The sequence below is a fragment of the Lepisosteus platostomus genome, chromosome 12, assembly GCF_059453375.1.
Source record: "Lepisosteus platostomus isolate fLepPlt1 chromosome 12, fLepPlt1.hap1, whole genome shotgun sequence".
Taxonomy (NCBI): domain Eukaryota; kingdom Metazoa; phylum Chordata; class Actinopteri; order Semionotiformes; family Lepisosteidae; genus Lepisosteus; species Lepisosteus platostomus.
The window spans coordinates 8,627,564-8,643,944 of NC_142622.1; the positions used below are offsets into that span (position 1 = coordinate 8,627,564).

Consider the following 16,381-nt stretch of genomic DNA (forward strand, 5'->3'; position numbering starts at 1 on the left):
CCCAACTGCTGACCTAAAGGCTATGTGTCTTATAGTTAAAGCCAAAAATGATAATGCCCTTGTACCACCATAAAAGATGTAAGAACATCTCCTTTGAGACCAAGGCTCAGCACCCAAAGAGACACTCTAGGTCACCGCTGTTGAAGAATTCTGTCCACCACGTCGGCCTTAAACCTTTCTTCCAGAAAGGAGTAGTGTGCATTGAAACCATTCCCCACTTTGAAGAGGCCAGTGCCTCACAATATATGTGAAAGTTGCTAATATGTGACAACTTAATATGTTTAATATGCTCGTTTAATACGTGTTTTCCCTTGGTTCAAACTGACAGACCTTTTCTGATCTATCAACGAACACATCTTTCGCACATGGCTAATGAACAATGGCTTATTACCTCACTGTTGCATAAAACCTTGAACTACTCTGTAGCAACTATCCAAATTTACGCAAAAACTATCATTACTCATCAGCTGTTGAAGAACTATTCCAACACTTCCACAGATGAGGACTTTATAACATTATGCAAGACTCTTTCCTTCCGGCTCGTGCATCCCTGGCATTATTCCGCTGCAGGATCGATAATGAAAAGCACACAGATGATCACTCACTGTCAGCTGCCCGGCCACACCGAAATCCGCCAGTTTCGCATGGCCTTCTGTATTGAGAAGGATATTTCCAGCTTTAATGTCTCTGTGGATTTTCCTCATAAAGTGAAGGTACTCCAGACCCTTCAAGGTGGATTTGAGAATTGTGGCTATTTCATCTTCCGTGAGCTGAAAGATAAAAAAAAAAACAGACGACCTTTATTTCAGCAAGACCACTTCGAAGTTATTGCGAAACGCTTAAACAACACACCTCAGGGAGATGTGATGGACCTAATATTATATAACGCAATGCTATATAACATAAATGCTGGAAACGTAATACACTTAATTCCCTGCCTTTAAATTGTAGTTTACAATCTTCACATAAACTCCACTGACAATGTGACCACTGCATCTTGAGGCCTGGGCTTCAGAGCCATGGCCTCTATTTGCCACAGGCTTTTAATTAAGCCAACAAATTTCCCACACAACCTGATCAACTGCTGACCTTAGAGGCTTTACGTCGCGTAGCTACAGAGGCAAAAATAATGACACCACTGACACTGCATCATCATAAAAAGTGTTCCGTAATTGCAGGAGATGGGGAGGTCATCATCATGACAATAGCATTCCTTCTAAAAAACGTTTGGCCTACAGTCATTTATTAGGGCTACAGCTATGCATCTTAAAATGTCTCCGACTGACATAGCTTGACCAGGATGGGACTCGCAACCGTGGCTGTGCTGAAGGAAAAGAGGAAATTCCCATTAATGGACAGCCAAGGAGCAGGCCCAGCCAAGCGCACCAGTGAAATGTGCAGTTCATTAGTGGGAAAAGCACTGGAGATAGACAGGCTGAGCCACATTTCAAGAGGCCAATAAAAGTTAAGAGCCAAAGAACAGCTTGGACAATGAGCAGCAAAGTGGATTCCTGGAGAATTCTACTAACACACAGAAAATACCAAGGGGTTAAAAAAAATGTACTCTGCAAGTGCTGCTTTGTGCAGGTTTTCGCATTCGCTGACACCATAACTACACTCCCGAGCTAGATAAAGACTTGGACCGTGCCAATATTACAGCGCTGCGTGAAAACACAGCAATGCAAGATTCATAGGATCAAGACAAAGACTCTAAACCAGAGAAAGTGTATTGAAGACTTTATGGCTGACAAGTTTTTTTTTAAATCATTGTCTCCCCCATTTTCTGCTTCCTAGGCCAAAATAAGGCTTCCATTAAGAAGCCATTCCCAAGAACCACTAATATTGAGATATTAATATATTGTATAATTATTATAATATTGAAATATTAATATTTCCGTGAAAATCTAAACATTTATCGCTTTCTAATTCACATGAGAGACTGTGCTTTGCAGCCAGTAATAAGACTTGACTAAAGCAGCACCTGGACAGTTAATGATCCCAAAAGCCCATTTAACTAATCTTTATGCCATGTTACTCTTGAGCTCTGACTGGGCCTCCAGCATTAACATTATTTAATAGCAACAAAGGACACATCTTTGTCATGAACTGTGCACTTTCATGAGTTACTACCATTACTTACACATTTCTGGAACAAATCTATAAGCATACATGTCTAATAATGACCAGGTTCCAACAGTGTAGCATTGGGGATAGTTGATGACCCTGAATGAATACAGAGTGTCTTCATACTCGAAGATATCAGATCGACGTCCTTGTCAGAACACCACAAACCCAGTACTGTTCACACTTGGTTATGTTCTTCAAAGGCTTTCTGTTATGCTTTTGCATTTTGTTCAGTTTTGAACAAAGCGGCGATGTTCCTGCATTTTTCCCCAGAGTTTCCATAAGTTCCAAAAAAAGGTGAAGTAAATAGAGACAATGTATTTGATTTGGTTTTAAAACTAATTCTTAAATGCATTTCTTTGTTACAGTTTTAATACATTCTTTTAGATTCCCACCAAAAATGTAGTTTTAATCACTTTTGTTGATTCAAAATTGTCAAGATAATCAGTGGCAGATTTGTACTAAGCTTATTTGCAGTTTCTCCATTATTTTGATCTACAGTATCAAAATAAATTACAGACGAATAATAGGTTCCTACTTCCAACAGTATTGACAGGGTTGCAGAATGTGAAAACACAAATCACAAGGGATTATGCACAGAAAACGAACTGCAGGCAAATTAATTTAAAGCTATTTTCACAAACCACCCATCACACCTTTGTCTGAGAAGGGACACTCACAAAATGTAGTACAGAATAAGACACTAGAGCAGTCCTTGCAGCACAACGCCAACGCAAGACTTTGAGAACCTCTCAGTTCATGTGACAGAAGAGCAGCCTGCCTTGTAGAACACAAGAACAGTTACAAACCAAGGATCTCATCCAGCCATTCCTTGAAAGAAGTCAGGGTATCCGCTTCACCAATATGGCTGGGTATCCTGTTCCATACTCCCACAACCCTTTGTGTGAAGCAGAGCCTCCTCTTCTCCATTTTAAATGCACTACCGTGTAGCTTCTACCAGCACGCCCCTGGTTTGTGCTTCACTGTTTATTCTGAATAAGTCCTTCAGGATGCACCCGATGATTTGGAATATATGCATCAGTGCCCCTTGCAGTCTTGATTGAAAGATTGAAAAGGCTCAGTTCTTTCGGGCTGGCAGTGTAGGTTGTTCTCTATATGCCCTAGAATGTATCTGGTTGCTCTTCCCTGGACGGATTCCAGAGAGCAATCTCTTTTCTATAACTTGTTGACCAAAACTGTAGACTATTCTAAACAAAGCCTTACTTTTGTCATGTACAATTCTAGGATAACAGCCCTTGATTGAAATTATAGGCAACTGACTATACATTCTAACATTGCTTACCTTACCTACTGTTTCTCCACATTGTCTAGAAGACGTTAAGTGATGCGTCACATTTTGTATTTGTTTCGACTACCTGCATACAACGGAATCGTATCACACGCCTCGGTTCCACGGATTGGAGTTGGAAAGACTGGTTTCTGGCTGGAATCTGGTTGGCAGATTGAGCAGTGGCCCAAAACCCAGGTACTGCCAGTTGAGGAGACTGCAAGACACACACTTCCCTGAGCTCAGGATCCCCTGTGAGATACACTGATCTGTTTGAAGTCACACAGAAGATGAGGTCAGGCAGCTGGGACCAGAGGAGACTCCGCCATCACTGGGTTTAACTGAATTGACCTGGAGAATCTATTACTTATGCAACAATGAAACTGAAGACGTCGCCTCAACACCTAAAGTCAGTCATACAGAAAAATAGAAAAAAGATCAATATCTCCAGCACATTCAGAAAATACCTTTTTAACAAATAGCATCTAATGGAAGTATTTATTTAGTGCTCTCTTTTCAGCCCCTTTCGCTGTCCAAATAACTTGCTTTCTTTAAGATGAAAAAAGAAAAATAAGACATTATGGTCTAATTTGATTTGGAGTTTTTGGCCACTAGATTTTGTAAGGGTTTGCTTGTTCAGGACCATACCAAGCTCTGGATAGAACCTGCTTTACAAGTCATCTCACCAGCGCAATCACAAAACCAGCACCACAACGTTTAAAGTTACATCTGAAGGAGAAGGCAGGGATTTTTCATTTTAATAAAAATTAATTCAGGGTATTAGTACCTTGTATATCAGTTACAGCGCACACTTCAATCTGTTTAGCATTGACTCCGCAAGGTCAAGTGAAACTACCATGTCTGCAGTGCCAGAAGCTGTAAAAGTCTTCAGACTTTAATTTACGAGTTAATTTAAAATTACCAAGTGTCTCATTATATAGTGCAGCAACTCATTTCCATGTTTAAACCAGAAATGTATCTACCATAAGCATTAGTGAGGAGATATATAAATCTTGAAATCCTAAGAATTGTGGATGTGGAACTTTTATAATACTTTTTTTACAGCTCCCAGATCCATTATTATATGTGCTAAACGTCCAACAATACAAAAGACTTCCAAGTAGAAGACTGCACATGAGCTATTTCAGTTAAAATTTGTACAGTTCCATATATGTAATCAATACCGTGTCATATATCGAATTCTCTCTTGGACAATGAAATCTGCAAACCTGAAAAAAATAACAGCTGAAAAAAAGAAAAAAAAAGAATGGAACCAAATCAAACTGGTTATGCTTTTGCACTCTCGTGAATACAATCCATCCATCCAATTTCGAACCGCTGCATCCAATCAAGGGTTGCGGGGGGTGCTGGAGCCTATCTCAGCCAGCAGGGGGCGCAAAGCAGGGTACTCCCTGGAGGGGCAAGGCGGAAGCACAGACACACGCACGCTCACACTCGGGCCAGTTTTCCCAGCAGCCAACTATCCCACTAGAAAGTCTTTGGACTGTGGGAGGAAACCCACATGAACATGGGGAGAACATGGAGACTCCACGCAGACAGCACCCCAGGGCCACAGCTTTGTGAGGCTGCACAGCTAACCACAGCGCACTCATGCCAGCCCTCGCGAACAAAATACTGCAAGAAAATGATTTTAAGTTAAAAGTTCTAGGAAATGGGGAGGGAAATTTTTAGTTTTAAGAGAATTTCAGCCTTTTAAAAATAAAACTGAACAGAAACGTAGTCTAAATTCCATCCCTGTTGTCATAAAATCTCCAGATCTGAATTTTGCAAGCTCATCTTATGATCGATTTCATTTACAAAAAAACATTCACAGTTTATCACTTCTGTTTCTGTTGAATGCAAATATGGAAACTTGTCAAAGTTCCTCTACGCACGATGGGACTTAACGAGCTTTCGTCCATCTTAAAAAAGCAGAAGCGCACTGAGGAGCCTTTTAATCAGCTTTAGAAACATAATGTGCACGAGGTCGGGAAACCTAATGAAATTCAACAGCTAGGTGGTGTTGATGAAAAAAAAAAAACAACATTCATAATATACAGTATCCTCTCATTTCACTTACAGTGCCCTAAAGTGTAAGCTAAAGTAGAACGAGCCTGAAATTATATTTTCAAATAGGTAGGGAAAATAGTTTAACTCATTTTCTTCACTGATGAATCATGTTCTAGTTTTGACAAGCATGCATTCACTACAAAACTAGGAAATGAAACCAATAGTTTCGCTCAATTTAAAAATCCTATATTGCCCTTCTTAATCTTAAAGCATCTTCTGGGTCCTGACTGTGCTGAAGGCTTGTAAACCCGATACCAGAGGCGACATTAGTCTGCTGCTGTTTGTGCACCAACATGGAGGACATGTTCTGGGCAACTGGGTCTGTATCTCGCCTGGAGGATGACACAGACCACACACACACACACAGAAAAAACACAAAAGGGTTGCTGGAATCTGTGTAAAGGAGCCGTAGCTTGACGCTACTGTAACCTAAATGTTAATGCCGATGTACATTGTTATGTTGACAACATTTTGACACAGCTGCTCTATGTGGACACCAGTATCAATGTACTCTAATCTTCCAAAGCAATAGCAATGAAATAACCCAGCACTGCTGTAGAGAATGAAAGAGGGATATTCCCAGTTTTAATGCATGCAATGTTTCTGCTCTTCCATGCATTGATGCATAGTTTGCGTTTAGGGTAATGTTGGACAAGTCATATTTTCATCCTTTATCATTACCTAGAACACAGAAAATGCTTTAGTAACAGCTAAAGCAAACCTTCCATTATTTGCCTCTGCATTGTTTTATGTATTTAGAATGATCACAAAAACACTTATTATGCAAGATTGCACACAAAATCATAAGAGCATGAAAACAGATAAATACAACCCTGACGGAGACACCAGACCTCCTCACTCCTTAATTCCCATTGAATCAATGGGTATTATTAAATGACTTTTGAGAAGGCAGTGTTTTTAAGGAACATAATTATCGTAATAGTAAATAGCTGTACTTGCAATTATCTCACTCAGCCATCCGGAAATAATTCACTTAAGGCCTCTTGTCATTCTGTTAACAACACTTGAGCATGGCCAAATGACAGGGTCTCGGAGGTATAACATTTGTAACTTTATCGAGAAAGACACAGCAGAGCATAGACTTACAGACACTTGCTCTGACATGACTAAACCTTTTCTAGTAATAATCTTGAACACAGGGTAATAGATGTAAAAAAAAGCAGGCCCTCGGAGGAAGGCCGCCTTACAATTTTGCACTGTATAACAATATTAAAAACTGAACACCCCCAAAATGACATATGCAAACCTTGTCTGTTCTTCTTCCATCTCCTCGAAAATGTTCTTAAGGTTAAAATTCAGAAACCAGGAACGAATGTTCCATTACTTTAAATGTAAAGGTTACCAACTTGTCTCAGAGGATCTTGAAAATTCCCCCAAACTACTTGCCCTAACAGAGCACTTGACAAAATAAGAATGATAATGCTAGTTTATAATTAAAATTAATTACTGTAGTTAAAAAAAAATCAAATATACAAGTACAGTGTGTAAAAAGTAGAAGGCATATGCACTGAGGAATTACAGTATATTGCAGGAAGCTGCAGTGGGAGGTCAGGCTATAAGGTAGGCATCTTCTGTTCAGCTATGAGCAACGTGCCTTCATTGTTGCACAAAAATCAGCAAAAATCATCTGAAATATGAAAATGCATTCATCATCACAGCAAAAAACTTTAAAATCAAGAGATGGGTTTATAGGTAAAAACAAGGAAATTCCATCTCTTCTTGTTTCTACTGAACTAAAAGAGAAACAGAAGATTCAAATATTCTTTCAAAGCATCAGCTTTGTATTTACAGGTTAAAAAAAAAAACATTCAGCTCTGAGCTAAACCACAGTGGAGCAGCCAACAAACTAACCTTTAAGTATTACGTAAGCCAGGGAAAGTTTTGTTTCTGTAAACTCCCGAGTGCATTTTGCAAAAGTTCTCTTCCCTCATGAACCCTGCTTTTTGACTGCTTCCCTTCACTGTGGTGTGACAGCAATTACTCAAACTAACACTGCATTATAGTGAGCAAACTTCTCTGTTATATTATTTCAAACAGGGAATGTCAAAACGTAAGAAAATAAAAGGAGAACCGAGAACAAGAAAGGTTTGTGCGATATTTTGGCTTCAGGGAGTGGAGGTTCCCATTCGATCCTAAATCATGCAGCTTAAACCCAGATAGTGCAGAGGCATTGGGAAGGAATCAGAAACAGGAAATGATGAACATTCTGTACACTGTCCACTGAGCAGCAGGACAGGCTCTGGAAAACAAACCTGCAGTGCTCTCGTCTCCCAGTTAAAACCCAGTGCCCATTTTTTCAACATCCCCAGCTAAAGGGGTGGCGGCGGGGGGTGTCAGTTAGCACTGCTGCCACACAGCTCTAGGATCACTCCTGGCCAGGATATCCTTCTATGTGGAGTTTGCATGATACTCCTCACCCCCCCCAGTCCAACAGCACACTGTTGGGGTTCACCGACGTCCCTACGTTGCCCCCATATGAGCACAAGAGGGGGCACAAACCCAGGACTGCTGGCACTTAAGTATCGGGCCATGACAAAGACGAGAACACCCTACATGTGAAACTAAACACTGCATGTCCGAAAAGATTTCAGAAACTGAAGAGCTTGCTCGGCCAGCTTGTCGTCTTGCATTCTGCCCTGCTTCTCTACATTTTTTTGAAGAGTCAAAGAACAGCCCACTTTGACTCCCTCATGCTCTGCAGAGAACCTGCAAATTGGCAGAAAACAAACCAGGCATTTCCCACTGAAGTTAAAGCGCCCCAAAGAGCTTAAAGAATGAAATGCCATTATTGGCTGCTCATTTCTAGATGTATTACCACATGCCTTCTGGCTCCGCGGTTTTCCTTCCGGATCTTTCATGTTGTAGTGAACGCTCTAGTCCTGATAAACTGAGCCACAACACAAAATGCATGAGTAACTCAAACCGAGTACTAAGAAACAATTAATTGCAAGGCAGAGATTAGCAAGAATGTCCATTTCAAAAGGGACGGGGAAAAAAAAAGGGAAAGCAGATGTTTTTTTGAAAACTTTATCCAGATCAGAAAGCTGAAATAAAAGGCCATGCATTCTGTTGTGTACAGATCCAGTTGCAATAACCGTGACAATGCTTTCAAGACCTCCTAGGAGAAGGACGCAAACACCCGTTTGCACTACGACACACACCCATTTAAAAACTGAGCAACTGGGAACACAAAATGCTCACCAGTGATGATCTTCTCTTGGGCGATGAGGCTAGCATCCTTCAATCAACATTAATACAATAAAATAATAACTAAACAGTCAAAACGTTTTTCTATACAAAGTTACAAGGTATATACAACGTGACTCTCTGCAGAAGCTCACAAACCTAGTGAGCACAGATCAGGGACATGTCAGACATGAGCGCAAAGTGTCTGATAAACCCCCGCAGAACACACACTAAATTTCATCGATCCACTAAAACGTCCTTCTGTTAAAGGTAGCAGCAACCCAGAACCTATCGTGGAACACACACACACACACACACACACACACACACACACACACACACACACACACACACACACACAGGGTGGCAATTTCCAAGACACCAATGAACCCAACCAGGAAATTCCCAGACGTCAATTAACCCAGCCAGGACACTTACGAGACTCCAATTAAACCAGCCACTACGTTTCCAGGTCACGGGACAGAGACTGGAGCACCCGGAGAAAGCAAAAGCAAACACGTGGAGTGCATGCAAGGCAAGCTCCGCGCAGAAGGCGGTCAGACCTCACTCGAACCCAGAGCCTGCGAAGTAGGAGGTACCACTGCTCAATGCTGCATCCCCACTAATGTCCACTTTTTCCCCCCCACAAAGGACCACGAATAAGATTAGCCACCGATTACATTCTAATTATTTTACCAGCTCTTTCGTAAACGCCTCGTACTGAAGCACAACAACTCACCGTCTTGTTCCTGAGCCTGATAATGTCCGATACCGACCCCGCGCCACAGTATTCCATTACAATCCACAGGTCTGTGTTCTTGAAGTAGCTTCCATAGTATTTCACCACATAGGGACTGAAAAGGCAAAACGAAACAAAAAAGAAAATCAGAAAATTGCCAAATAAAAACCGTGAAAGCAAAAGCAAGCCGTGTTTTGCTGGGGTTCCGTTCTGGTTGCATTTCCCTTGAGTCAGCAGCAAAACATTACTTCAATAAAGTGAGAACCAGACAAATCTATGTACTGACAACATTAACAGTTGTCATGAAACTCACAGAAATAGAATAAAACCCAGTTGGCACATGAAAGTTAAAAGCTCTAACTTAAAAAAAAGATATTCTGATGGAAACCCACAGCAAAAGCAATATACTGTAGATGTGCTTGTTCAGATCCCTAAGGAAGTCAATTTTCATTACCCATACCTGTCACATTGTTGCATAATTGAAATCTCTTTAATAATTTCCTGTAGATCTGACTCGACGGGCACTTGTTTGATGGCCACAACTTGACCGGATTCCTTATGTATTGCTTTGTACACACTGCCATAAGACCTGAAAGAGAATCAAACATCAAAAAGGACATTCTTTGGCTTTGTTCTCTTCACTTAACGACTGTGCGATTAAATAAAAGAGCCGATTAAATCAGAATTTTAGACCGCCTGATTTAGCTGTCCTTCGCCAGTCCCTCCTTGAAGACTGGAGGAAAACATCTAACGTCAACAAAATAATTCCAGTTAAAATCTGAATCTGTAATTTGCATTTAGTAGTTGAATTGTGATTTAATCCACACCTGCTCAGTGCTTCCCAAACAGTTTTCAGCAAGCGGCAGGCTTAAATCAACAAATGTACGTGGCACATCAAATGATTTTAAAATAATTAGCTCTTACAATTCAGGAAATGACATTTGTTTCAAACTGAAACTGACTGACAATTTAATGAGAAATATGTGATATTTCCTTTTGACCAGAGCTGCGAAATGCAAAAAGTGAGCTTTTTTCAGTGAACAGAACTGTTAAATATTTGGTTTAGTGCTGAAAAAAAGTTAAACAAAGCTCCCGTTCGACACTTCTTGGACATGATTTCATCCGATTCCTGCAGCATCAACAAGACTTTTCCATGGCACACAGTTTGGGAAACAAAGCCCAAGCGTACATAAATTGAACATATTCTCCTCCCCTCTTAGAGAGACTGACAATAAATTCCAAATTATATCCTCAAATGAAGTGTGGTGGAAACTTTTAACAGCACCTGATTACGAAGGTAGGCATCCCATTTAGATGAAAAACAAGGCTTCCTATGCAGCATAATTTCTAAGCAAGATGCATAAGCAGGCTTGCAAAATTTTCAAGCTGCAGCTGGTGCTCACCAGTGTAATATAGGTTACATCACTTGAAAAATGATTGCAGTGGTCTGTACCAGATTTAGTTTGTGCAGTTTCTGGGCAACAAAGGAGGTTGGGTGTTAAAAAGGCAAGTGCAAAATGCACTGGTTCAAACCTTCACTGAAACATTTAAAACATTAATGACAGCCACAACTGGACAAACTTTAATAACCATGAATATAAAATTCCTGTCATCTTCTTGCATCCTGCTGTGTTGAAGCCACACCCCAGACAAACTGAATGAAGAACCCCAGGGGAAAAGTCAACAGAAGGAAACTATTCAGGACTCACCAGGGGTTCAGGGTTTTGTTATGTACATTGGACAGAACTCACTGCAAGTTTTATAGAGCAGGAAAGTGTAGCATCGTTTGGCTATTTTAAAAGCTCTATGGCAAAGCAGTGACGTCCCAGCATGCATGACAGCCCGTCATGCAAGGCGCTGGGTTTTACTGAATGCACAACACTAAAGCGATCGCCACATCTTCTCTTCCTATACCCCAACATACAATACGCTTCTTGCAATGTACTAAAGCATCTATTGCAGCAAAGAATGACTGTAGGATAGCTAAAAAAAACTGTAGACCTTACCCTTCCCCAAGTTTTTCCAGAACATCGAAAACTTCTTCAGGCTGTTTTGTTAAGCTGTCTTCACTCAGCTTTTTCAACTTACTGAAAAAGAAATCAAGAAGCCATTAGTTCAAAACATAGCACTTTTGCAAATATGTGAAAGAAAATTGTTTTTCAACCAGCACTGCTTAAAGATGTTTAACTGAGCATGTCAGACTTTCACTCAGCCCTTAAAATTATTCCAACTTTAAAGAGGCAGATTATATACCTCAGCCGTCAATAATACGGAGAACCTGATGACACCATGGTTTTCCCTTGCTTGAGACGCTGCAGACAGAGCTGAGCCCTCTGTGAAAGGAGGATATACAGGAGACACACATCTCCTTCATGCTTCAACAGGGAGGGCTCACAAGCTCCAGGTTCTTGCCAACTCTTATCACACAGTCACCTGAAGGCCAGACAGCGACGGCCCAGTTTGATTTAGAAAATCCACCAAAACCACAAGATCTGTGGATATCTTTCTGAACTCGGCCTTCTGGACCGAGTTCAAAACTACCGTGTGGATACAACCCCCCACTGCTTCATTTACGAGCAAACTATAATTAAGAAGAACTTAGCTGATAATTGATAGAAGATTTCAATGGCAGTTAAAAGAAAATAAGGAGGTTTACTCAAAAGAAAAATTTTAATCTTCCTCTTTGTGATCTTCCGTCTATTAGAACAGATCTGTGACAAAGTATGCCGTTTTATAAACCAGTACAAATAAAATCACTTGGTGACTGGCATGGGTCACTACAGACTATAGCAGGTATTTTTACACCATATACATTATGGCCCTATGACAACTCATAACGGTTTCATCTTAAGTGCAACACGCAGCACAGCTTAGAGGCGACAAAAACACACCGACAGTGGGCCCCAACTCAGAGGACACCAAATTCCAATAAGACGAATCAACATGGCACTGTGTGGCTACACACGAATGAAGACGATTTCCATGCCACCATTACTACCTTGCCTGCCTTGGATTTGCATTCCCTCTTGTTCTCAGTGAGCACAGTGTATGAAAATGACCCTTGCAGCACTAGCACTAAAGACCTCAGGAGATGGAGACTGCAGATGACAAGACTAGCAACATCGCAGTTTCAAATGAAGCTCGCGTCTCAGATCACAGCAAGAATGAAGGTGCAACGAAGAATTAAGTGACAGAACATAAACCAATATCAAAGAGACAAAATCACCCCGTGAAACCGGGAAGCTTCACCGAAATCCAGAACTGCAGGAAAACACTTGAGAAAGGATATGAGAGGAGGCCACTCGTAGTTCGTTTGGTAACTAATTCCAAGGATCTAATTCTTTTCAATCTGGTTTAAACTTCACCAGCATGCCTGGGTAGCTTGTTCCACACTCCCACATCCCTTTGGGTAAAGAACAGCCACCTTCCCTCGGTTTTAAACTCCCTTCCGAGTTGTTTCCACGTGTGCCCACTGGTCCATTTCCACTGTTCATTCTGAAGACATCTGATGGTGTTGACTTTGTCGGAGGCCTTGAGGATTTTCAAGACTTGTTTCGGGTTCCAGGAAGACACCAATTGATCATGTGATCAATTTTATTCTTGTATAGCGCCTTTCAATCCAGAGGATTCAGCCTCAGTCATCCACCTAGACAGCTCACACTGCTCAGGCTAAGCATCAGCAGCAAGTAACATAACAGCCAAACTGATTATTTGTTAAATATAATTGAAATAATTTCCTGTCTTCTGTGGGTCTCCATGATCAAATGCGTCTATGATCACTGGATTTCAGTCTCTTAACTCAATTGTTCGACTGGGATCTTCGCAAGCGGTTATCTGTATATTACAATGTCAGTTTCAGGCAAACCTAAATGTGAAAGAAATATCATTCAGCACAGGAAACAAAACAACAGAGCAGAAAAAAGCAGGAGGGTCAGTGATTTGAAGGTGCTGAATTCTGGGAACCCTCGAAGGCAGAAGTAAGCTGAACAGCGCTGGTAGCAGATGACAAAAAGTTCAAACATACCATAAACCTGAACTTTTTTTAACTAAGCAACCAGCACTTACATTATCATTTACACAACAAAGTGCTGCAATAAAAACTTAAAGGCAATTATTTTATACCAATGAAAAATTCCTTTCATTTACATCTCACTTTGCATCCCAAAGGAATAAAGACTAGGAATAGACTTTACAACAATGGTGGACCACTTCACCCACCACTGCCCAGTACAAACCAGATCAGGTGTGATCAGAAGACAGGCCAGATTGTACGAATAACCCTTGGTAGTTTAGTGTGGTACTACTGCACACCGGCATTTTCAGTTCTACGAATAATACACTCACACGACTAAGCCTAACAAGACCCACTCCCTGGTATCTCCAGCCTACTCTCGTAATCATCACTGTGTTCCCCACAGCACCAAGCTTGGTCTATGATTCTCTTACAACTATTTGCTTCGTTCTTCAACACTCAAAAATTAACGCACACTAGCCATTATTATTATATTGCACGGTAAGAAAATAATTTTAAAATAAATGAAACCACACAAACAAGAAGTATTCGCACAGATTATAAGTATCACTTCACGAATTAGGCGGAACTGCAATTTCGTTTCATTTCAGAAGCACATAGTGGGCAACAGAGAATGAGTAAATGGGTAAATTATAAATGCCGAAGGTTGAGAACTGTCATTGCGCCGTTTGTTAGCACCAGAACAAGAGCAAGGAGTACACTACACGGAAATGCCTTTCTGCTTGTTTGTGAACGCTACCCCGCACGTGGTTCCATGGCATATCAATATCCGGTTAACATATAATGAATTATCTAAATTAAATACCAGTTCTGGAGTAGCAGATTCACACACACAAAAACAGACACGTCGACTTACACAATATGTAGTAAACCGTGTCGCTCTCTCTTCAGTTAAATCCACGCTCGGGTTATTAACGAAAAGCACAACAAAGCATTTGCCAAACCAAGGGATAGATCTACAACTTTACACACTGACAGCCTGTCAGGGGGTTTAATCAGCAAGCCTCCCGTTTAGGAGAATCCTGCCATTTTGGAATTTAAAAAAAAATGCAATCCCTGCTCGGTACGTAGAAAATCACCGCTTTGCCGAAAAGTGACCCTTCACTGGTTAAATTGAGAGGAGAGCCCAGCCCGGGGTCAGGCTACCGGAGGCACTTTGAAAATGCCGAACAAAGGAAAACAAACAGTCACTCCCCGAGACTGTAACAACCCCAGACCAACGTCTCGGCAAAGAGAAAAAAGAAAAACAAACGCGAACTACCCTGCTGAACCTAGACCCATCATGGCCTACCGCGACAGCTGCAACAAGCAGTAACCATTACAACAAAACAACAAGGAGACAACGAGACCACAACACAAACGAAGGCAACCGAAAGTTTGGCGCAGCCCGCCCCGCCGGTCTTCACAGGCGCCCGGTTTGCTTTTACCTCTTGGGCGCCGGCTGCTCCATCCTGCGACGCTGCCGAAAACACCGGTCTCCTGAAACAACAGACCCTGCCCGAAGAAAATAAAGGGTGGAAAAGCCGTGTATAACTCCTAACCAAGTTTCATATTCGGCCCCTCCAGCTGCCTTCTTGGTGACACTCCGGTGACGTCGCTGAGGAGCGCTTTCTAACTTGCTGCTCCAGGAGGGACGTGTCTTCCTGCGCCGCGTTTTCCTGGTTGGATGGATCCACCGGCGGTCATCCCCCACACTGGTCCCTACCCACGCCAATATCGCAGGGCTGCAGTCGGGACTCCCCTACTCGCCGAGGCCAGTAGGAAGTGAACATGTGCTTTGTTGCGGCATTGTGGGTGGGGGAAAAAAAGCAGAGCATCACTCCCTGGCTGAGGGCTTTTCTGTGGTTTTGAAGCACCAACCGGATCCAGTTGGGATTCTTGTGCAGGGCGTACGTCTCTGGTTAACCGGGAGTATCACGCCCTGACACTCTGTTGTTACCATGCTCCAAAAACACACCCAGTCGTCTTCCGAAATGGCACACATCACCGGTGAGGTTGTCACAGGCTGTGCAAACCACCCGTGCCTGCCTTCACTCAATTCAATTCAAGGTGCTTTATTAGCATGACCGATGGGTACAATCAGTGTTGCCAAAGCAAATAAAAATAATAAAATTAACATGGAACAAAACAAGAAATAGAAGTAAAATAAAATCTACAGACATTTACAACAAAGACATATTATAAAATATTGACATATACTGTAGGCGGCTGGAGCATTATTGGGAGTCACTCTTTCAGTTGCTAGTGTTGGTCATTTTTAGAAGAGGCGTGCTTGCTAAACTCCGTATATTTCTGATTTATCGAACATTTTGCGAAACTGGATATGTGTAAAAAAACAGACGAGCACAAGTGTTGTACTAGCCGGTTAATTATGACTAGGTTTGAGATTTCAGTGTAAATTGAAGCCGAGGCTGCGTTTTCCGTTGTCACATGCTTAAGAAGGTATCTCATAAGCTCCACAGCGATGTGGTTTTTTTTAATCATCGTGGTGGTTGATATGAAAGGTGCGAATTATTTCTGGCAATTTTTTTTTCATGCACTTTTATGGGAGAAGCTAAAGACAAATTTCCACAGCAGTGGACAATAAAGTATCTTTCTGTCTCATACCACGCACCCAGTCTCAAGAATGCCTCTACCCTGGCAAGGGATGTTGAAATACAAATCTTATCATTATCAGTGTAGGTCAGTCCATCACATGACAACAGTCATGGACTAGAGACACCAAGTAACCTGATCACCATAGCTTTGGAGCAAGCTAAAACTCCCGATGAAATCCCACACAAACTCCTGGAGAACATGCAAACTCCACCCAGACGGTGCCCCAGTCCAAATAAAACCCAGGACCACGAGAGCTGTGGGGCTGCAGAGCTACCAGCTTCTCCACCACGTCACCCCTAAACCGCCATTTTACAAAAAAAAA

The 16,381-nt window shown here is 41.6% G+C and overlaps 1 protein-coding gene across 1 annotated transcript in view; it reads right to left on the minus strand.

Annotated features, from left to right (window-relative positions):
* Positions 1-15,203, minus strand: part of stk3 (serine/threonine kinase 3 (STE20 homolog, yeast)) — an 86,579-nt gene extending 71,376 nt beyond the window's left edge. Inside the window, exons 1-5 of the mRNA XM_088600783.1 lie at positions 14,889-15,203; positions 11,435-11,515; positions 9,889-10,017; positions 9,429-9,543; positions 606-770 (exon numbers count right to left, since the gene is read on the minus strand). Coding sequence (XP_088456909.1) covers positions 606-770; positions 9,429-9,543; positions 9,889-10,017; positions 11,435-11,515; positions 14,889-14,911 — 513 coding nt within the window. The 5' untranslated portion in view covers positions 14,912-15,203. The remainder of the gene's footprint in view (positions 1-605; positions 771-9,428; positions 9,544-9,888; positions 10,018-11,434; positions 11,516-14,888) is intronic.
* Positions 15,204-16,381: the final 1,178 nt, after the last annotated feature.